Consider the following 23,313-nt stretch of genomic DNA (forward strand, 5'->3'; position numbering starts at 1 on the left):
ACCACCTGTAAACGGCGCAGTGCTGACTGGTCGAGACCAACAGACAAAGAGTTGCAGTAGTCTAACCGTGAAGTAATAAAAGTGTGAATGACTTTCGCTGGAAGAAGCTTGTTTTCACAACGGAGTATAACAACAGCAAGAACTAATTCAGTGTTCTAGTTTAATTTATTACTGAGATGTTTGCAGATTTCAACCAGTGGCGTGTACAGACATTTGAAAGGACAGGGGCGAAAATTAAAAGGCCACCTCCTGCACACTTCTAGTATATAAGTTCCCACACACACATTTTCTATACATCACTGAATATCATTTCCTACGAGGACACCCTTTAGGACACTCGTCAGTACTTTTATGTGCACAGTTTAATCAAGTAGTCGAACTAAGACAGGCAATCGGACAACTTGCTGACTCCGAGTATACATGCAGAGGAGACAATAAATGTATTGGTAGTGTACGTCTGACTCCGCCTCCCTAGGTGGCGCTTTATCTCTCTATAAGATTGTGGGTATTGATCTTTAGCATCGGCTCTTGTTATTGCTTGTGTTGCGCCGTGTGATTACCGTCTACATTACTGCAGTTTATACGACGTCTTCTTTCACTTAGGGGTCAAAGAGCACATTAAGTCTGACTCCAGTCTGACTAAGCAGACGTAATCAGACTATGAATCACATTATCCAGGTACGTTAGTTCGATTAAGACTTACTCGATTTTTAGTGGGATTAACGTGTTTACATGACATTAAGAAAACCAAATTATTGTCTTAGTCGGACTAAAACCGGACGTTTTAACATGCATGTAAACACACTGACTGTCATATACAGTAGGGACCATTATAATGGCAGCCTTTTTGAATGGAAGGACACCCGTAGTAAACAACGTTCTTATAGGGCACTGCATTAGTAACAATACATTATATTTTGCTTTAGAGGCCAGAAGAGAATTGCAGTGGGGCACTTCCTCATGTTTTTACCACTCTAGAGGGTACTTTAGTGTGCATCTTGTGACTCAAGAGGGCACTTTAGCGCAGAGCTAATCCCGCCACCCTCCCTCTGTGTACCCCACTGGTTTCAACACCTCCTGTTCTGTTGACCCTTAATGATAACAGGAAAATATCCTTTATTTGTTTCTAAAATCAACAATTAATATCTATTTTTTAAAAGTTTCCATCACACCAACTGATAATCTAACCTCTCTTTTATAGGTGAGCTCATCCTGTTGAAGCCTTAAACCACAGATTCTGTGTTGTTTCAACAATACTCTGTGCTACATACCGTGAACACAACACACACAACACAGGCGACAGTAAAGGTTTTAAATGAGTGCTGCTCTTTTGCAATACCGCACTCCTCATCACCAGAGAGCCTGAGTGGGTGGTAAAGTTGGTACAAGACATGAAGCAACCGTGCCAGGTTCTTAAAAGGGCTTTGGAGTTCTTTCCCCCCCACAGATTATATCTCACTGCCTGAGCTCCTTTCTATGAGTAAGTGGGAAGCTCCTTAATGCTAACCGATGGACCTTCCTCCTGTAGCGACACTCATGTACCAGTGCACAGTAAATTGGTGCCCTGCTTGTTTTAGTCTCACTTTGTTGCTGGTGACTCATTTTCTCATCATCACTCCTCCCACGGCGGCACCTTTGCATGTGTAATTTGGATACAAAGGTCATATTTACTTGAAAGATCTACAGGACATTCTCAAAATCGCTCTCTCTCTCGCTTACTAAATTAAATCAGGCCTATAGGCTATCAAAGAGCTGACGAGCGTGCCAGCACACATAACTCTGTCTAGACATCAGAATTAATACAAAGTGACCATAACACCAAGAATTAACTTAAGCACAATGTAAGTTTAAAAACAAAAATCCTCATTAAAACACGATGGGATGTCTTTGGTCCACATGTCTCTTCACACATGACACTGAAGACCACGTGATTAAAACGAGATTAAACTCCACTCTGTGTTACTGTTCCGACACAGAAAGTTATGTTGTTTAACTTGAGATAATAATGTGCTGTTTAAACTTGCACAATAAGTGTTAGAGAAAATTGATTCTTTCACACAAGTGAATGGAGATATTACATTTGACAGTTTAGGCAAAGCTGTTGCATCACTGCATGTATGGATGGGCAACATTGCACAAACATGCCTCTACATGAAGGCTGTAATGCAGTTAGAGGAGTTTATAACACAGTGAATGAAGACAGTGATGGAGGCTTTGGGCTCGAACACAGTGAGGCCTTTAATTCAACGTCCCCTGCATTCAGCGTATGGTTAAACAAACAGTTACACACATGAGCCACTGCTGCAGTGATGACAGAATCCGAATGCCCTCAAGTTTACAGTTGGATGATTTAAATTGAGTCGATTGGTGTTGCACAATCCACAAGCTCTACTGACAGAAGCCGCCCCGCTGACTCGCCAGTTTTCCAATCAGCTGCCAGAACTCCAAGAAAGTCAGCTCGCCGTCGCTGTTCTCATCCAGCGAGTCCATCAGCTGGTCAATGCTGCTGAGGTTCTGCAGGTGATCACACAAAGTGGGTCTGATCAATACAAGATCACTCTGAGCTGCAGCGGCTACACAAAGACTGGCCTGCCACCTAATGGTGAAATGTAGTAATAAAGAAGTGAAATAAAACTGATATAAAAAATAAAACTAAATCCATGTCTCCTGTGTCTTCACAGCATGTAATAAAAGAGGTCAGTGGACTACAAAGAAAAATGGGATTATTCACCAATTATTACCAAACATTACACTATACATGTACATAATTTAAGTTAACTTAAAACGTATGCATATAATGTTTATAACCACTTTAATCACATTTTTGTTCTGTTAACCAGACAAAGTGGTGCGTCGGTGGTTGTTGTCTTTTAACTTGAAGGTTGTGGGTTCGCTTCCGAGGTCCAAATCTACATGCCAATGTGTCTTTGGGCAAGACCCTTAACCCCGCGTTGCTCCTGACGTCTGTGCCAGCAACGTGTGAATGAGTATGAAAGATGAGTGAAAGAAAAATGTGCTGCACATAGATACATAGCTGTATGAAAGTGTGAGTGACTGTAAACTGTAGTGCAAAGCAGCTTTGAGCGGTCTTCAAGACTATAAATGTGCAACACATCAAATCATTTATTGAAAATAAATCACATTTTGTGTATAGAGTCCTGTCTGCATCACATATCATGCACGTTCATGCCACACAGGTACTAAAAACCTGTAGCCAACTTGACTGGGATGCATCATACAGGCCTCAGTCACATGTTATATAAACCCTCTCTGAAAGTGAACACGGTTTCTTTTGGGAAAATGCAAAAAAGTTGTTTTGACATATGCAAATTACACACTAAGAGGCAACAACAACAGTTTTCTGGCCCAATAACACTGCAGTGATGCCCCGGGACACAAATATTAACGTTGCATAATAAATGTGTGAAGGTGCACTGGATTGACATCCGCAGGACACGTTTTACAGGGACATACCTTGGCACAGTTGGGCAGCTGAGAACTCATCAGGCTCTGGAACTCGTCTTTGCTCAGGGTGCCGGCAGATCCGTCTTTCCCGGCAAAGACCTTGAACTGGCTGACAAGGGTGTCAATAGCAGCTTCCATGATTGTTTGAGCAGAAAAAACCTAAGAGAGTAAATGAACAAACAATGACCTCAACGAAGCCGCCAAACATGTGATGAAAAGGAGCTGTTGAAATCTTACCTGTTATGTTTGAGTTAGTGAGCAGGTATACCAGGAACCTTGTTCTTCAACACTGAGCTCCTCTCTGAATATATACACATATATATATATGCTTCATCTCTGCTTACTGTTGCAAACCTCAGCGGAAAACACATAACCTGCCCTCTTCTCCCTCATCCTACAGCAGGGGCTTATCTGTCTGATTTCCACCACACTGGAAGGACACATACACTCTGTGTGTGTGTGTGTGTCCCACAAAGGGCAAATTTGTACCGATGATAGCACAAAATCAGCAGGGGAATGACTGATAACATCTTTGTCAGGCCGCTCTAATCAAGCCAGAGAATTGTGCATGCCTAAGCACTAATTAGTTTATACAAAACATGAGTCAAATGATATGGCACTCAGGGGAAACACAGTGTCACACTGTGTCACAGCTCGCTTTCTGGTTACACGGGTACATCTGAGTGATCAGAGAAATGGAAACAGTACTTTTGTCTTTTACCTTTGTGTTATTTCTTTTGACTGTCTGATTGATAGTTTGTAGCTGGGAAACCACGTCAAATTTAAATGTCCAATGTGTAAAATGAAAATGAAATTGTTGCTGTCTGGCAGAAATTGAAAATAAAACAGTTTTACCTACAATCAGTGTACAGTGTACAATCACCTACCTGGTGTTTTTACATCACACCAAAGTTAGCACTATATAGTCATATAAGGAGCCCAGACACAGTCTACAGAGGCCAAGTGAGCATTAAGTGTTGATGAGGTGACTATGACAAGCGGTCGACAGGATATTCACTACCAATATCTGCAACGTCATTCCTACTAGTCAAAATTACAGTTTCAGATATCTACACTCTTAGAAATAAGGGTTCCAAAAGTGTCCTTCTACAAGGGCTGGAACCATTTGCTTCTGAAAAACCTCTTACCGAAGAAAGGGTTTTTACCCGAAGAACCTTATATGGTTCTACATAGCACTTTTATTTCTAAGAGTGTACAATTCAGTTGCAGATATAACTGAATTGTAGATCTGTATCTTTATGACTAGTTATAATTCAAGTTCAAGACATCTTTAATTATCCTCAGCTGAAGATATCCAACTCTTGCCTTTGCAGGAGTTTACACGTTCTCCCCGAATGTGCGAGGGTTTTCCTCCTACAGTCCAAAAACATGCAATATGAGGATTAGCTAAATTGGGCCCTCGAATGACCATTGGTGTGAGTGTGAGAGTGGATGGTTGTTCGTCTCTATATGTATCCCTGTGATGGACTGGTGATCTGTCCAGCCTTTCGCCCTATGTCACCAGTGACCCCCGCGACCCTCATGTGGAGGATAAAGTGGTAGAAGATATGTAAACACACAAACTTGAAATGGTGAACAAAAATAGAATGTCACGACATTTTGCTCAGATTCTTGATGCATTTGTTCATGGAATGACAACACAACTGCATACGCATCATCCTGGTGATGTGAATGCGTCGCCACTCTGCGTGAGGCTAATGGTGGACACACACGTTATTGAAGTTTGTGAACTTGGATCATCGACCCCCATTGTGTTCTTCCTGCCATTACTCCAGGACTTTTGTTTTGAAATTGATCGTAATGCTCACAAATTAAAGCCACTTTTTTGATAAAGCCAATGTTATTTTTGAATAGTTACTCTGTTTTGTCACATAACAATAACTACTAAGTTTTTCTTTGTGCGTTTATATTTTTGAGTGTACATTGCTCTTTTTAGACATCTTGAATTAAGTTTCAGATAGTCATAATGATGTTGTGGATATCTGAAACTGGATTTAGAGATATCGACTATTCAGTTTCAGATATAACTGAATTGTAAACTATAATGACAAACCTCAAAAGTGAAAACTGAATTGGGTTTAGAATAAGAATGATGTCACAGATAATATCTGTAATGGTAATTCCAGATCGTCAAACTTGTTGATTAAATGTTAAAAATGGTTGCCATAGATGGATTCTCCAATACACGGAGGTGAAAGGTGAGGTGGGGAATATTCAGCTGCAAAATTCAACTTCACCAATTTTAGACACTGTACCTTTAATGTCATTCAGTGTCCTCTCTTTCTCCTGCCGGCCTTGACAATGAAATACCTCTGCTGAGAGGAAACTAACACCAAGAGGAGCAGCTGGAAAATGAAACAAAAATATGCACAACATGCTTGTGTGTGAAGACTTGTTTGTAGAAGTCAAAGAATGACAAGAACTCTCTCAGACTTTCTTATTCATCATCAGCAGCTCGGGTCAATGACCGACTGCCACATACTCTCTCATGTGAAATCAGGCAGGAAGTCTGTGTTGGTGTTTGTGTGCGTGCTCCGAGTATTTCATCTGTAAATATTTCAGTTCAGGATCACGGCTGTGATAACAAATGCCCGTCATACCAACACTTCCACTTCCCTCCACATACTACAAGTCACACGTGACTGCGTGTCAATGTGAACTGTGAACACCTTCTCATTCTCTGAAAACAGATTTATGTTCTCAAAAAATCACAGCAAGAAAAGTGCTTCAATCAAGACCCTACTTACATGAGAGCAAAAAACTTTATTGAACTTAACACTGACTTCCTAAAAGAGGATATAATTGATGAAGGGGAAAAAACAGAAACCATCCAAATTTATCAATACATTTGTCGAGGGATCGATGGCATGCACATCTGAATCACACTATAAGTAAACACAGAGTCCTGCTGTTGTCCTAAAAAGACAAAAATAATGTCTCCAATATTGATTCATAAATGTGTTTCAGGATACGTCTGTTCCACTCAAACCTTCTTTTGATCCCTTTGGTCTTGTCACACACACACACACACAAAAGTTCCCCTGTAGAAACAGCAAAAATCTGTTCAACACAATCTTTAAACATTCATAATCTGCCGTGTAAACACACTTTTCTTCATCCTTTGCAGAAGCAAATGAAACTAAAAACAACCTCTTCACTCGAAGATATTTGTCGCAATAAAGGCACATATGCAGTAGCTGGCAAACTTTAACAGAAAGCTATCTGAAAACGTCGCCGTCTCCACGTTTGTTATTGGTTTATGGTCAGCAACCAAGGCTGGTTCATCTAGTCACAAAACAAAAAGGAAACGAGTCGCAGCGTCACTGAACAGCTTAAATAAACATTTAACATGTCAAAGCTTCTGTCAATCACGGAAAAAAGAACAACAATCGCAACATTCACATTCACCGAAGGTGGGATATTTTCAAGATTAAGATTTAAAAAGGAGGAGAAAAAAGCTAATATTTTACTTCAACTAAAATGTAACGTTGCATGCTATATTTTGTACCATCCATGTTTTTTTTGCTGATCTTATTCAGCTCAGAAAAAATGAAATGTAGCAGCTTTCTTTCTTTATTCTTTCTGTAAAGAATCACTTGAATTGGCATCACCTTACTCAGTTAGAAGAGGAAAATGATCTCATTTGAACAAATTAAATTACTAAACTCACTCTATGCACACCATGTGATGCACATCCGCATGGCTACTTTACAAAATATGGAAGAAACTAAATAGAAATGAAATCATGAGGACATAAAACGGCAGTAAATAAATGTGAATATTTGAGAAAAGTGCTAAAGTGGTTTAGCAGTAATGAATATGGCTGTTCATAAATAAATCAGGCTGTCCTGTTGCTTTCTTTTTCTTTTCTTTTTCTTTTAGCAGTTGCACAAAGTGGTTCCTGTTTTTTCCCGCCCACCTGATGTCAACTGGCAGTTGGGAGTTGAGCATTGAAATGTAGAAGTCAAACACTCGGGGCTCTGAAACGATGCGCTCTGTCTCGGGAGCGGCTGTCGAAAAACTGGTCTGACTTGATCTCAGTTCTGATCCTCTGGGATCAAACGGTTACACCCAAAACGAGGTGGGATAGTATCTGCAAAAACTCCTCCAAGCTTTTGTTTTAACCTGTTGGGAATAAAGGCAGGCTTGTATTCCCAAATAAGGAAGGAGGAGGAGAAAGGAAGCATCACATTTACATGTCTCAACTTATTTAACAAAATGTCAATTTGAACCCAATTAAATCATTATTTGCAAATACCATCTCTTCACCACCCTGTTATTTGTGTAATCTGTATATTATCAGTGTGATTTTACACCATGAACTCCAACATGCAATAGGGACTGAAACACTATAAAGCAGAGGGAAATCCACACAACACATTACTGAGGAACTTTGCATTTGGACACAAGACCTGACAGAGGTAGCTAATGACAACTAAGTCCAGAATGACAAGTACAAGCTTACAATTATAGACTCAGAGGGTCACATTTATGAGGCACAACCACTCTGTACCAGAAGTTACTACAATTACAGCTCTGAAGAGAAGAGGCTAAGCAAGAGAAGTCCTATAAAACCACAGCATGTCCCACGTCTTATTGTTGTATTGTCGTCCCTTCTGTTGAGTCTCTTTTTAAGCTGTGGCTGCAAACTTCCAGAGGGCTTCTCGTTCAAACTCCTCCATCGCCTCCTCCAGGGAGTCACTGTCCTTTTGCCCATTGCCCTCTACAACATCCGCCATGTCCTCCAGAATGTCAGCTACGTCCTCAGCGAAGTCGCTGAAAGGAACTCTGTCGTGGATGAACACGCCGTCCTCAAAGAACTCTGCAGTCAGCTTTCGGATCTTGTCCTTGTTGTCGGGCGAAGATCCTTCAAGCTTGCTCAGGTAGCCCTCCAGCAGCTCCTCGAACTCAGACACCTCCACTGCGAACAGCCCTTCCTTGCTAGCGCAGTCGTCTACGGAGCTGCAGCCCATTGGAGGGCGGAAGTTTCGCCGGAGCTTCTTCTCCTGGTCTCTCCAGAAATCGTTGTGGTTGTGGTGAAGAGGCTGCCGGGGCTGCTGATGCTTGTTCTTGTGCTGGTGATGGTGAGAGCTCTCACTGGGCTGGTTGTGCCATGGTTTCTCCTTCCTCCTCTCCTCTCGGTCCACTCTGCGCTCATCCTTCTTCCTCTCCCACTCGTCCTGGTGTTTCCTCCACGCCTCTTTGTGCGAGTTTTGCTTCTGAGGCTTCCTCTCCTTCTCCTCTTTGTCCTTCCACCCTCCCTCTTTGCTGTGCTTCCGCTCTTTCTTCTCGTCTTTCTTCCAGTGGTCCCGCTCAGTGTTCTTGCCTTTGGTGCCTTTCCATTTGAAATCCTGTGGCTTCTTTTTGCCCCATCTCTCCACTTGTTCAGAGAGCCTTTGCTGGATCCCCTCCAAACTATCCCTCACTTGTTTTCGGCTGCCTCCATCTTTTTTCATCCCCTCCAGCCTCTTTCTGCTCTCCTCCAAAAGAACCCTCTGTCTCTGGAGTTCATGCTTCAGGCGGCTTCCCTCATCTGTTTCCTTTTTCCTCTCAGGTCCAACTTTTTGGTTACTCTGACCATCTTTGACCCTGGGCTGAGGGGGTGAACCTGGAGTAGCTGGAGGGAGTTTTTGATCAGCTGTGAAGGAAGAAAGTCATCAAAAGTTCAAGTGCTATAAGTCCTATCAGAAAGGTCTACGAGTTCTATTGCAAACACCACACACCGCACCTGTGAGCTGGGTGAGTTCGGTCACTCTCGCCCTCAGAGTCTCCAATTCTTTCCTCAGTTCAGGCAGAATTGACAACTCCTCCTTCAACTTTGCATTTTCTTTCTCTAGATCAGATTTTCTGTTTTCATCACCACTTTCAGTCACGGTCTTCAGAGCTGAATCGAGTTCTTCTTTCTGGGACTGCAAGACAAAGAAAACTATCGATGTTAAATGCTGAATACGATCAAACCCAAGTTTGTAACCACCTCATTTGCATGAATAAATCTGTACACTGACCTTTAGTTGAGCCTCCAGCAGAGCAATGTGTTGGTTTTCCTGTGTCAGTTTATCCAATAAGTCTTTCATATCCTGTGGATCATTACTAAGCCAGTCCTGGATTGAAGATCATTGGCAAAGGAATACAAATTCTTTATTTAAAAATAATCTAATCCCTTTATTAGTTCAGCATCTGTCTTCAAGTTCTTTTTTAAAAAAAAGCAGTGTACAGACACATACTGGACAAAATATTTCGCAAATAAAACGAGAGACAGTACAACAGACCTGGCTTTGTTCTCCATTACTCAGTTCAGAGGCGTCAAAGTCACCTGTCAGACAGAAAACACATATTTCATACAAGCACAGCAAACAGACCTTGTTGACATATAGATTCCAAGCAGTCTAACATCAACATGTGCCATTGTTGTGTGTATTTATTTAACTAAGGCATCAACCTTTCTTTGAAACTTTTTATTTTGGCAGATTATTATTATTATTTTTACCTCGCCAATGAACACCTGACTCTTGATTTAAACATCACAGTGAGTCGTTCCAAAGTGACAGTGTTATTACATCGTTCACAGCTGCATGTTATTTGCTTGTCTTTTTGCTGCCACTGCATGCGCTGTTAGGCCAGATAAGTGTTTGGACAAGCACCTGAGTGTCAGCCAGCTGGTGCAGAAGCTTTACACTGCTGTCTAATCTAGTTCTGGACCTACCATAATCCAGGTCAGACAGGAAACCTGTTGACACAGTTCAGCTTGGTCAACAAGATCTAAGCACAAACACTGTACTTTGGCTGAAAAAAGCAAATAAATGTGCTCATGTTTTTGTACACACACACACACACACACAAAAAAGTGATGTCATAAAATGGTCAGGAGTAAACAGGTACTAGAATTCTGATGCACACTAAGCAAACACTGTCATAGTTGTCATAAACATTGTTTCTTACTGTTTATTTACACTACCATTCAAAAGTTTGGGGTCACCTATAAAAAAAATCACAAGTGTACAATATGCATGCAAGTGTACCATTGTACCATTAGAACTGGAAATGGGCCTCTATACGCCTATGCACATATTCCATTAAAAACCAGACGTTTGCAGCTAGAATAGTCGTTTACCACATTAACAATGTATAGAGCAGGGGTCTCAAACTCAAATGACCGGCTGGCCACTGAGTGCCTAGTTTGGTCAGTAAGGGGCCGGTGAAGTAAAAAAAGACATGGAAATAATAATATTTATGATGATATTTCACATTCAAAATGATTGTTTTGATATGGAAAGAAAAAAGATATATATATATATATATTTATACTTATATATAATATAATAATATAATATAAACCTATTTATGACATATTAAACATAGTAGCATAATAACATAACATGGTAATAAAAAACATAGAGAAATAACTCATTTAGATCTGTAATTAATAATTATATTTGTAATCAATTCATCTGTCGATTATGTTCCTATTTACCTAAAAATATTCACATTTAAGAAGCTAAAACTATCATAAAGCTTGTTTTAATCATGAAAAAAGCTTCAAAACCCCGGGCCGCCAGTTTGAGACCCCTGTTATAGAGTGTATTTCTGATTCATTTAATGTTATATTCATTGAAAAGTGCTTTTCCTTCAAAAATAAGGACATTTCTAAGTGAGGCCAAACTTTTGAGCAGTAGTCTAAATGTATAACACACAACAGGAGCAGTAGCCCTTCTTACTCTGTGTTAATTATAAAAGCAGAAACACGCTCAGCCTAGTTAGAAACGAGAGGAACTCACCTGACAGGAAGAGGGAACCTAAAAAGAGCAGCACCAGAGCTCCCACAATGCATTTGTTCAGCGAGAACCATGGCTTTTCTTTCTTCTCAGCCACCTTAAACTCCACTTCCTCGTCCTCATCCTCCTCATCTGAGGTTCTCGGTCTTGGAGCGTCAAAGTAGGGAACATTTCTTCTCCTCAGTCCGTCATCAAAGCCACTGGTGTCTCTGGAATCTAAACTAGTTGACGGCTCTAAGAAAAGCAGAAATGCAACAAGAGGATTACAGAGAGTGTGAGCGTGAAGGACTGACAACCTCGCAGAGCTGACATGTTCTTCCACGACAAACCTAAACCACATGTGACCCTGAATAACTTCAAGATTTTTGGTTGCAGAACTGTGAGAACTTAGCTCATTTACAAATGATAATTAGCTACAGACACCGTCTATGAACACGTAAACTGTGTGTTCAAAAAAACAAAAAAACAACCAAAAACATTTAGTGCCTCTCATGGAAACGGATGACATTTTCTCACTATATAATAAACCATTAATCTAATGCATGTGTGTTTCTTATTTTCGTAGCAGGGTGTGTGCGCGCCTCCCTAAGGTACTAATAAATCACTTTCCAGCTGCTAGCATGACACAAATAAGAAACACGTTCACCAAATCTCAACAATAGGACTCTCATTTCATTTCTCTTGTTATAAAGAGCCATAAACTACAACTTCCCCCGAAGGCTGTGTTACCAAACATGCAAAGCTTTTCACTTTACACGAGCCAACCAAAACCGCATGTTCAATGTGTCGCAGTTATTTTATAGTATGACAATCTAAAATATCTTTTGAAACTATCTGAAAGTCTTATGCCTTCGGGAAGTACAATACTAAATGATTAGTCCTGTGTAATGACCTGAGCCCAAATTAAACTGCAGATTTGACATGTGATTATTTCAGCTTACACGGTGCATATTTATCATTACTTATGCTGTTCTTCTGTAATTTAAGTCCTTTATATACTGTAAGTACGAGGAGTATATGGTTGATAAATGACCAATGACCCAATGTGCTATATATGTGTTGACATATGTAGATAAAGCCTATACCATACCATAGATATGCCTTATTATGTTGCTGCAGAATGCCTTGTAAACTGAATCTTGCTCCACACTCATTACACACAACTAACTCAAACATGATGACTTCTAAAATGTTAAAATGTTGTTTAATCTGTTTTTTTGTTCAGTTGGATTTGTTAAAATACTTATTATGATTCTATCATGCCATCTGGTCCCCAGCGGTTCCCAGTTATTTTGTGCCGTGTGACCCACTGAAACAAAGCAACGCCTTCTTGTGTCATTACAGCTGTGGGGTAGCTGTGAGTGGAGACAAACAGCTTTTCTCTCATTGTTTCATTTGAGTGTTTACTGAAGGTATGAGGGACTTAATCTAAAGAAAACACACAAATCTGAAATGTGGGATTGACTGTTTGAGAAAATACTGACTGGCTTCATATATTTTGTTCTCTAAAATCATACATGCAGCATAAGTTTCATACCATCTTCTTCTTCCTGTCTCTCATCCTGGTTTTCTGTGTCCCATGTGTCGGTTGCCTCCTTTTCCACTGCTGCCTCATCCTGCTCCTCTGTCTCCTCAGTCTCCTCCTCCTCTTGCTCGACTGCACTAACAGTCTCTGGTGCAGGAGTTTCTTCCGTGGGTTCTTCTGTCAACAGGCTCTCTGAAACTGGGTTTGGCAGATCTGTTGTTTCTGGAGCAAAGCTGATGTCTGTGTCAACGTGAGAGGGAGCATCAGCGGCTGTGATGGTCTCTGCGGTGATGTTAACCTCGGGTTCATCTGTGAAGATCGGACTCTCCTCAGCAGGGCTCACGTGAATCTGACATACATCAGCAGGTGTGTCAAAAACGGAGGTTGTAGAGACAGGAGTGTCGGTCATGAGAGACGCAGAGCAGGACTCCTCAAACTCAGATAGGGGGAAGTCGGCAGCAGGAATAGTAAGCGGGACATCCAAATCCATGCTGGAGAGAAAGGGCATGGCTCCGAGGTTCTCGTTGTCACTGGGCGAGCTGGTGTCAATATCATGGATGATTGGAGGCTGACTCTCCATGTCCAGGTCTGCAGGGTCGAGGTCGAGGGGGTTGTGTGGCAGAGGACTCACTCGAGATGGACTAGAAGGGATGGGACCCTCGCTGGACTCTGGAGAAGTCTCTTGACACACCTACAAATGATAGGGTGATAGAGGAAAACAATGTGTGAATCATTTTCGAGTCCTTTTGTTCTCCTAAAACACAAGTTCTAGAGAAGAGGTTTCGACTCATTCATTTACACGGAGCATAGGAAATGGCATAATATGAATGAGGCAGTTGTAATTTTCCAGTCATCTAACATCTGATAAAAAAAAGGCGTCACGCTGCATTAGGCCTACTTGATGTGCTTCATTTGTATTTTTTACTCCCTCTTCAATCTTTACAGTTAACATAAATGAAGCATTGTAAAATAGAGTGGAGTGTGAATTTGCTGCAGTTAAATTAAGTAAGTGTGGGCAGTTAAATAATGCCTTCAAACAAGAAACGGTTAATTTACTGTGTAGATATAGATATAGATCGCTGGAGCCAATCCCAGCAGACATAGGGCAAAAGGTGTGTGTGTGTGGGGGGCATCGGTTTTGCTATTTGCTATTTGCTATATTTTATTGGTGTTCTAATTTCGATGCACAGACTAAACATCAGCACTACATATAAACATGCTACGATCATTACAATGTTAACTGTGAACTAACCTGATGACCTTCCTCAGACAGGACGGTTTCTACGGTAATGTCAATCGGTTTTAACTCCCCAGCAGCTCCTGCAATAAAGATCGACACAGCGTCAACACTTCAGTCTGAACACGATCATGCTTCAGATCCTACAAAAGACTTTCAGTACCTGCCACCTCCTCAGAGAGACTGGGGACGTCACCCAAGCTCTCAGTGCCATCGTCCACAGGCCCGACATTCTCAACAGCAGCTTCCTACGGAGCAAGAACATCCAGTTACTTCAGGATTCCTACAAATATTAACATTAAAAGCTGTACTTGGTAATAACACATGACAGTAAGAGCACACACTATAAAAAGGGCCAAGCTGTCAAATGTAATTGTTATAAATGTCGACATATAACTCTTTTTCTTGAAAGCGATACTCTACTCAGTCACACATGGTTGACATATTGTCAACTAACCTCAGTGAAAGTTGAAAAAACAATATTATAATGTTGCATAAAACTACAATAGCACCATGTGTATTTATTTATTCAAAACGTTTCTAATACTGTTTCAACAAAAACTGAGTGAGCAGTGTTACAATCATGACGGCAGCTGTGTTGTTTTATGCTGAATTTTATGTGCTCTTAAAAAAAAACCTCACAGCAGAATGTGTATTGATGGATGAGCAGCAGCTTTTTATGATTACAATAAAACATTTGCATCTGCAATGCACTGGCTTTATGCACAGTACAGCATGTTAAATATACCTGGATGATACACAAAGTAAACACAATTTACAAATGTCCTGAATGCATATTCAAACTGAACAAAATGTGATTGATGGATCATAATTTGGCAAACATTCTTTATGCTTTTATACAATATGGGCGACTTGGGGGTTGCAAGCCCAGACGTGTTGTACTATAAATGAGCCTGCATTAGGGAGTCAGTGTAATATCCAGGCCCACGCATATCCAAACAGTTTCCTCTCTGGTCTCTGAGGTCAAGTGCCTATGTCCACCCACCCTCACTAACTCCCAGAGTATGGGGTGTGTTCACAGTAAAAAAAAAAAAAAAAAGGGCTTAGGGCTGTCTCATCAACCATGTGAGGGCCCTCTGGTGGCCACTTTTTGTAATTTGCAGAAGCAATTACATCAACAAACAACATTTTATCAGTATAAGGACAGTAACTAATCCCTTCAGTGGACATTACAACAGAAAGATGTTCATATAAACATAGGAATACAAGAATATGCTAAGTTCAAAGAACAACCATTTATTTCAACTCATGTATAATCATGACATTTAAAACATTTAAAATAATCCCTCATTCAGACTTTAAAGGTTCAGTTTATGAGAATCAGTGATATCAGATGGTAACAAACAGAGGACTCCTCCGTTCACCACTCCCTTTTCCAAGTACATCAGCAAGCTTTTTCTTCATGCCGTTAACCTGTACTTTACATTTACTGTACAGTACAGGCTACAATTATTTTGGCTGAAAAATCGGCTGACGACGTCCATGCCCTGAGCTAAAAGTACATGCAGCAGGCTCACCATAAAGCACTGGAAAAACCAAAGTGAATATGCACCTATTCAAACAAACTAATGGTTATTATAGTCAGTTCCACTCAATAAACCTCTTAAATGTTACACACTGGACCTTTAACTTAGCCTAAAGCAAACTATTTCAATAAAAAGAACAAACCCTGCCAACCAATTTTTGATGTCTTATGGAGCATTAAGTGTTGTCATATTTCTGTTTATATCGTGTAGAGCCCTTGCAATCTCTCACCTCATCAAAGCATTTGAGGGTTTGGTCATGGGGGTTTAGGGGGGGGGGGCAGTCTTTGGGACTGAGCCTGAGTGTCTTACCTCGGGGGAGAGGAGGGTCCAGCTGTTGGTAGAGGACGCACTGCTGCCTGTGCTGTTGCTGCTGCTGTCAGACATCGCCCTCTTCAGGCTCAACGTGGCGCAGCACGGTGCAGATTCGGCTTAACAATAATTCTGCAGACGACGACAGAAACGGCACTTATTCAATGACGAGGCCAGATCGATGCAAACAGGACAAGCCTTGATGTGAAGGTTATACACGTTGTTTAAAATGTACTAATAATCTGAGCATTACGTGTGTGTGCAGTGGAAAACACACGTATGCACAGACATAAACAGGACAGGACACACAATCTTTCAACAAACTACGCCTCTTTCCCTGCAGTATTATGATGGCTGAATAGTAAAATGACAGCCACATGCAATTAAGAGCCTGATTCACCGCACACATGGGATTTAGACCAGGATGACGACAATACAAGTTATGCAACAGTGTCGTCCATATTAAACTGCTGCGTAGTTAAACAGAGAGATATTGCATTGTAACTCATGGCCGCTGCCATTTTCAGTCAAGCCATTCATTCAAAGCCCTCCATCCTCTCCTCTGTGAGGCAGTCAAATGACCAAAAATGGTCAAATGCCAGACACGAGCGGTTCATTGATCCACATAACGAACAAATGGGCTAATACTCACTTGTCGATAACACTGTGTGCGCTTTAGGCTGAGCAGACGACGCAGTATCGCGGTTGTGATTGTTGTAAGCAACCAAATTTCAAGGTTCAGTCATGAAGGTAAACAAAGGATGCTAGGCTGAATTTCCCACTTCCACTCTTCCGCGTTCTCTCTCACGCAGGCCCCCCCTGGATCGTCAGCTCCTCCTGCTCGACTCTTATCAGATTAAACACAGAGGATCGTGCTTTATTTACCCAGCCTTCTCGCGGCGCAGTCGTCGGCTGTTTTCCCTTCAAAAAAACTTTGTGTTTATTAGAAAGAAAAAAGGCTCCTCTTTTCCTCTGAACTTGGGAACTTTGGGAATTCCGAGCTGCGTCACGTCGACCAAGGCGCCGCTCGTCCAATAGGATTCCAGCAAAGCCTCGGGAGAGCCCGCCTCCGAAGCGAGGCTCGACCAATCAGGTAGGAGTGTCGTGTCAGGGGAAAAAGGGACGCACGGCCGCGCTTGATTGACACCTGCAGGTGGAGGCGGCAGGTGATGGACGCTGCTCCCTCCTCTTGCTCTCAATAATACAACTTCATGTGTGAACCTAACCCAGAATATACGTGCTTACACACACAGTCATATATAAATACACAGAAGGCGGGGGCTGCCAGCACCAGCCACACTCTGACACGTCTACAGAAGTTATATTTGAACTGCGGGACTTACCACAGTGGACAACCCCTTCACTCCTATTGCTCCATGGTGGACATTCATTTCATCATCCGACTCCTTCTCTATTATTAGTCTGGTCAGTATTTCAGTCATATTCCCAAATGCATAATTATTGTACAAAGTCATTCAGAGCAGCATATTCCAAGGACCTCTGTTGGAATTATTTACCTGATCATATTAGAAATTCCATCAGAGGTTTGCCACATTCTTTGTTTTGGATTAATTATGCATTGACCCAAAGGATGTCCTTAGAGGAAATTATATTCAGTGCTGTATTGCTCATCTCAGTGATATAAATTAATTAAACAATAATATGTGGAGGTCTATAGAGGTCCACATGAAATTCAGTCCCCAGGGCCCGGCTGCTTTAGGCATAGTGGCCCCATGGGTGCACAGTAGATGCCCTTTTAATTTTCGCTCCTTCCAATTGTCTCTGCACACCACTGTTAAGAGGGCCAAACAACAAGCTCCTCTAAGTTTCATTTTACTCTTTGTATTTATCCTCCAATCTTTTTTCATGTGTCATATGCATTTGTATTGTTATTCATTTAATGTGTGATAATTACTGTGAGCAACTGTTTTGGTACTTCTTCTAAAACAATCATAAATACATTTATATTGTGACATTTATTGTTCCATATCAATGCAGACACATTTCTTTTGAAATAATGTGAAATATCATCATAAATATTATAATAATAATAATTAAAAAAATAAATGTTTATATTTTAAATATATATATATATATATGTGTGTGTGTGTATATATATATAATATAAGGTATATATAATGTAATTAAAGTGTGTCATGTCATGATTCCAAAGAACCTGGCTCTTCTCCGCTGTCGTGCTAACCAATTAGAAAGCGACTTGGTCGTGACGACGACATCCTGCGACAGATAGAAGTGGCCAATAGTAAGATCGCTCTCAGGCTCGATTGGCCAATCACATGAGACGATGAGGATTTGAACATTGTAAAGCGGGCTCGCCGACATTCGAGAGGGAAACAAAGAAGAGGACAACGTTTCGTCGCTGTTGTACTCTGGACTATTTCACCTTTTCACCCCCAGGAAACTCTGTCAGTTCTTCAGGTGAGTTTAAAACCTGACAGGCTGTTGTCGTGAGTCGGAGTAGCTTGTTTATTCCGGCCTATGTTGTCAAAAATAACTCTTGTTCTCCGTCAGTTAAAGGCAGCCTTGTTAGCTTAGCCACGCGCAGCTTGCTGTCACGTTGGCCACTGAAGTAGTTGGCTAATTCATGTTTGTGATTGTGAATGACGACTAACTGTTTACAAACCTCTTCACCAGATTCTCACCATGTCTACCAAACAAATCTACTACTCTGACAAGTACGACGATGAAAAATACGAGTACAGGTTGGTATGACTCATGCACGCTTCAGAACTTTCTCATGTCGCTATATATGAAACATTTTATAAACAAACTAAAGTAGTGCTACACTAGTGTTGCACAAGTTATCAGTTATTTGGCCGAGATCAAATGTATGTCAGAACAAAATTGTGATGACAGATGTTAAAAAGTCACAATACGATTTTAATCCATTTATGTGAAAATGACAAGGAAAGTGCAAAAAAGGATAAGCTGTATTAATTATAAATCATATTACAACCGCAATGCCCGTCATAAATAATAACATGTTTTTTTGACCCATTGAGCAAATCTTCCCTGTACTAAAACTATCATTAGATGTAACACTGTATGTTTTTATTACAGTTAATATCTTCCCTTATTACACGTTGGTAGACTTACCCTTTCTTTTAGTATGTATATGTACATGTAAATATGACATGTATAAGTAAAAGGCTTATAGAATGTTTCCGTGACCCAAAAATATTCCACTTTGACCCGTCTGTGTGTCCCAACCTAGTCTGGGAGTGATTTCTGAAAAGCCTGTTCTGTCTAGTTTGCAAGGTGCCATTAAAGATAAAGTTTATTATTGTTGTATATCATTGCAGGCATGTAATGCTGCCCAAAGACATTGCAAAACGTGTTCCCAAGACCCATTTGATGTCAGAGACTGAGTGGAGGAACCTGGGTGTCCAACAGAGCCAAGGATGGGTGCATTACATGATTCACCAGCCAGGTATCTAAACCATGACACTCGTATCATCATCATCAGGAGATCTGAAAGCATCTAATTTTAAAAATTTCCTGTGTCAATGTCCTTAGATTAGTCCAATTAGGAATGAATAATGGGTTTTTCCCCACAATAACTTCCAAGAAGTTATAATGGAGGCATGACACGATGAGTCAACCTGAGCCAAATCTAGGGCTGCAACAAACAAATATTTTCACAATTGATAAATCTCTTTATTTTCTTAATTTAATCGTTTGGTCCATAAAATGTCAGAAAATGTTGATCTGTCAGCTTTAGACCAACAGTTTTAAGGAGTAAACAAGCCAGAAAATATTCACATTTAAAAATTAGGAAAACTAACACTCAACCACTTTAACTTCAAATCAATTATCTAAATGGTTGACGATTTAATTCAGTTATTGATTGGTAATCGAATCATAATAGTTTTAGCCCAAGTCTAAAGTACCATGCTATAATAAACACCGATTCTCAATAGACTAGACTAATACAATTTTTAATGATGGATATTTTCTATAAAATCCATAGAACTATATTTTTTAACTTTGAGTTGAGACCTTTTTTTCTGTCTTCTTTTGCATCACACAAAACTGGTGTTGGAAATATTCACTCATCAAAACACCACACCCCTCACTGCACAATAGTCAGCTGTGACCTAATGCTGCAGTATCTACAATATATCACTCTAACTGAGTTTCTTTTACTTCTGCACCATTACTTGACAATGCAATTTTTTTCCACCTGGCATTTGTTTGAAAGCTACTATACAAACGTGTTTATTTGTATATCATCGTCAGAGTAACCCATGTCGATGTGTTGGTTATCTCTCCACACGTAAATGTGATTTGATCACTTGTAATTACATAGTGGATGGTTTGCCTGAGAACATCTAGGCACGTGACACTATATAGACGAGGACTGCAGGGTTCCCACTGTCCTTAAATTTGTGAATTTAATTTTTTTCCCCCAAGGACCTTCATTTAAAAAAAAAAAAAATGTGTTGAGATATGGGTCATTGCAATGCTTGAATTTTGTGCAACAAAAAAAGTGGATATTTAGGTAAATATGCCAATGTGCGCTTGTTTGCTACCTACTGTTTCATGCGCCCTGTAATGTTTGATGTACGTGCAATAGTCCTATGCAGAAAAAATGTTGTCAAACCCCTGTGGTGTTGTAGGCACTGTACACTCTCTCTCTCTGCTGTTGACATGAAATTCTGTTGCAGAACAATGGGCGAGTAATTTTAAGCAGGAGAGCAAATCATGTTTCCTAGTTCCAAATTCCAAGATCTGTCTCGCCAAATAAAACTCTAAAGTCTGACTTGCCCAACATCCCAAGGACAATCACTTGTCCAGATGCAGAGCATGCTGCAAATCAATAAAAGAGGACACCATGGGCGGAGTTGCCCTACCATCTTACACGGTCGGCACATTTGGTCCTTGAATTTGAGGAAAATGGTTCTGGAAAGTCCTTGAATTTGATGTCAACCAAGGTTTGAGAACGGTGTGCCTCTTTCATCGGTGTCGATTATGTCTGCTTTTTTATTCTATATAATATGGGCCCCTTTTACACCTGGCATTAGAATGCATTTTCTGTGATTGGATAGCACTTCACCACATGCATTTACACCCGGTATTAACATGCATCTCCGGTGTCCATATCAAGATCTGATTGCTATCCGATAACCGTAACCTCCCCATTATGTCACCCCCCCTCTTCTGCAAAGATTTCCAGCAGCAGACTACAGCATCACATCCTGTGTGCTGCTATATCAACAAAATGTTAGCTGCGCATGAAGTTGTGCAGTTCAGACTCCACCACATTGTACAAGGGTGTAAACCCAATGTGTCTCTGACCACCTCCTGAAGTAGATAACAATCCATCCTCAATGAGTCTCCGTTGTATTTACACCTACTTCCAAGTGGTCAGGCTCTAACCAATCACAGAAGATGCTTTTTAATATCGGGTATTAAGGGAGGCTGATGTTGGCCATTTCCATGTTTGTTTAGTTGATAAAAATTACAAGTCTGAAAAACATGTCCCTTAATGGTCCCCAGTTGATGTTTGGTGGTAAAATGGGTACATTTACACAATGGTCGAGCATGTTAATATTGATGTTTTCCAATTAGAGGTGGGCAAAATCAAGTATTTAAGTGACTTTGCAAAAAACCACACACACTGAAACTCCACACATTCCCTGAATGCGTGCAGCAGAAGCCCTCCTTGATGCAACAGAGAGCAGGATTCAGTGTCACCTGACCACAAATGGGCCTATGTAATCACATGACCTCTTGCTAGCATCCTCCCTGCCACACAGGTTAGCTGCGTGTGGCTATTGTTACTGGGAGAAAACATGGAGAAACCGGGCCCTGCAACTAAGAGTTCAGTTTTTTTTGTATGGTAGTTTTAGTTGTGTCTTTTAGTTTTTTGATGAAAGAAAAATGTGTTGTTTTTCCTGAAACATTGTGTCCAGTGATTATAATCTGTAAGCAGCAATTAAAGACTTGAACAATTAAAATGTTTTAAAGATAGTTTTTTGCCCATAATGCTGTCACCTATTTCCAGTAGATCTGGTGGCAACAGCAGATGTAATCCCAGTCACAGCTTCCGTTCAGACATGTTGTAATTTGAGTCTAAAAGCCAAATTTCTCTCTTTTTCCAAGTATCATTATATCTGCCTAAATACTGCCTTCCTTTCCCCACTCCTCCATTAGAGCCACACATCTTGCTGTTCCGGCGCCCCCTGCCCAACCAAAGGTCATAGGTGAGCGATACTCTGGGTCCTTGGAAGATCAGTCTCACTTATGTGCCACAGATCAACACATCATAGGGATCATGCCCTCGCATTACTAAACTCTGTGTGGTCGGGGGGGCTTGTAATTTGGGCTGATCACGTTGGACCTGGAGAAGGACTATCTCACTTAGGAACAGTGGTTGTGGAATGGAGGATGTGTTTGAAGGAACAAAATCATCACCATTCTCTTTGGGGAAAAAAAAAAAAAAGACTTGTGCACCTGTTAAACAGCAACCCACAGTTCACATCAGTTATCAATGTCTCTTTCTTTTTTTTTTGACTGAATCTGTCCATGTAAGTTGCTGAACCTGCTTGGATATTCCAGCTTTTTAGAACGACTGCTATAAAAATGTGGGGAATGAAACTTGCTCATGTGTTGAGTTGGCGTAACAACATTCTGGGTCAAGGTCGGGTTGTGACACAAGCGGAAAGAAAGTTGGACCTCGAACTTGATATAACTCCAGCGTAATGTCAAACTGTGGTTTTTAAGTAACGTGTTGCTGCTCTGTTTAAAATGACACTGTAATTTGACATTTGCAATTCATCACGTACATGAAAAGCTGCTTCTGTAATGGTCACATAACTGCTAATTCAGATTATTCTATGATTTTGAGGCCTTCTCTGGAACAATTCATTTCAATTGATTTGTACCAGTGAGTTGCTCAGTATTTATAAATGTCTTGACACGGCTGAAATAAATATAAACTTTTAAAATGTATTAGTGTATATTTGGGCTTTACATATACTGTGTGAATACACTGGGCCTCTTAAAGATTAATGTTGAATAAGTAAATGAAGGCATTTGACTTCTTTAACAGCAAACACTATGCTTTAAAAATGCTCTTTTGGAATAAATAGAGAACAGTGACTCGGATGTAAATGCAGCTGCATGTATTTTGTATTGTATATTTGCACTTCTGTCCTGAAGCCTTCATAATATTTGCACCCAGCAGTCACGTGTTGATGTTCTCGCCCACCGTACCATCACTTTGTCAGCTGCTCCTGCCATTCAAGGCCTCAAATGACCACTGTGCTTTAGTTCTCACAGAACTTCTTTCAAAACTCAGATTTAATAAATCCGTATGAAGAAAGTCATGCTGAATTTTATCTTTGAAGTCATGTTGGATGAAATCTTTGTGTCATGTTGTTTGACGACGTCTGGAAACGTCGGATTACTTTT

General features: G+C 40.6%; 3 protein-coding genes across 4 annotated transcripts; 1 reads left to right on the top strand and 2 right to left on the bottom strand.

The window, feature by feature from the left end:
• Positions 1-2,388: 2,388 nt before the first annotated feature.
• Positions 2,389-3,743, bottom strand: s100a11 (S100 calcium binding protein A11; the record flags this gene model as incomplete). Its single annotated transcript, XM_083900282.1, has 3 exons — positions 3,703-3,743; positions 3,475-3,624; positions 2,389-2,514 (listed from the first exon to the last, which is right to left on the bottom strand). The coding sequence occupies exons 2-3, from the start codon at positions 3,601-3,603 to the stop codon at positions 2,389-2,391; spliced, it is 255 nt and encodes an 84-aa protein (XP_083756408.1). The 5' UTR covers positions 3,604-3,624; positions 3,703-3,743.
• A 2,525-nt stretch (positions 3,744-6,268) lies between these two features.
• pbxip1a (pre-B-cell leukemia homeobox interacting protein 1a) lies at positions 6,269-17,084 on the bottom strand. 2 transcript variants are annotated; one of them, XM_083900330.1, is made up of 11 exons: positions 16,762-17,084; positions 15,877-16,008; positions 14,184-14,268; positions 14,036-14,103; positions 12,796-13,474; positions 11,262-11,492; positions 10,190-10,213; positions 9,756-9,799; positions 9,492-9,587; positions 9,215-9,395; positions 6,269-9,124 (listed from the first exon to the last, which is right to left on the bottom strand). In XM_083900330.1, the coding sequence occupies exons 2-11, from the start codon at positions 15,949-15,951 to the stop codon at positions 8,118-8,120; spliced, it is 2,490 nt and encodes an 829-aa protein (XP_083756456.1). In that variant the 5' UTR covers positions 15,952-16,008; positions 16,762-17,084; the 3' UTR covers positions 6,269-8,117. The 2 variants fall into 2 exon arrangements, with proteins under 2 accessions (XP_083756456.1, XP_083756455.1); XM_083900329.1 differs by having other exon boundaries at positions 16,529-17,084.
• A 1,111-nt stretch (positions 17,085-18,195) lies between these two features.
• On the top strand, positions 18,196-22,146 carry cks1b (CDC28 protein kinase regulatory subunit 1B). Its single transcript, XM_083900200.1, has 4 exons — positions 18,196-18,315; positions 18,532-18,599; positions 19,200-19,327; positions 22,054-22,146. Exons 2-4 carry the CDS (start codon positions 18,541-18,543, stop codon positions 22,101-22,103), a joined length of 237 nt encoding a protein of 78 aa, XP_083756326.1. The 5' UTR covers positions 18,196-18,315; positions 18,532-18,540; the 3' UTR covers positions 22,104-22,146.
• Positions 22,147-23,313: the final 1,167 nt, after the last annotated feature.

Source organism: Microchirus variegatus (genome assembly GCF_963457635.1).
Source record: "Microchirus variegatus genome assembly, chromosome: 13".
Taxonomy (NCBI): Eukaryota; Metazoa; Chordata; class Actinopteri; order Pleuronectiformes; family Soleidae; genus Microchirus; species Microchirus variegatus.

Bases quoted from the DNA above. Each gene is read 5' to 3' on its own strand.
- pbxip1a (XM_083900330.1), bottom strand. From the start codon at position 15,951: ATGTCTGACAGCAGCAGCAACAGCACAGGCAGCAGTGCGTCCTCTACC. The intron at 11,493-12,795 runs GTATGAAACTTA...TGCTTTTCTTAG, and splicing joins GAGACAGGAAGAAGAAGATG to AGCCGTCAACTAGTTTAGAT. The intron at 9,800-10,189 runs GTAGGTCCAGAA...TCTGTCTGACAG, and splicing joins CCTGTCTGACCTGGATTATG to GTGACTTTGACGCCTCTGAA.
- cks1b (XM_083900200.1), top strand. From the start codon at position 18,541: ATGTCTACCAAACAAATCTACTACTCTGACAAGTACGACGATGAAAAA. The intron at 18,600-19,199 runs GTTGGTATGACT...ATATCATTGCAG, and splicing joins GATGAAAAATACGAGTACAG to GCATGTAATGCTGCCCAAAG. The intron at 19,328-22,053 runs GTATCTAAACCA...CTCCTCCATTAG, and splicing joins TTACATGATTCACCAGCCAG to AGCCACACATCTTGCTGTTC.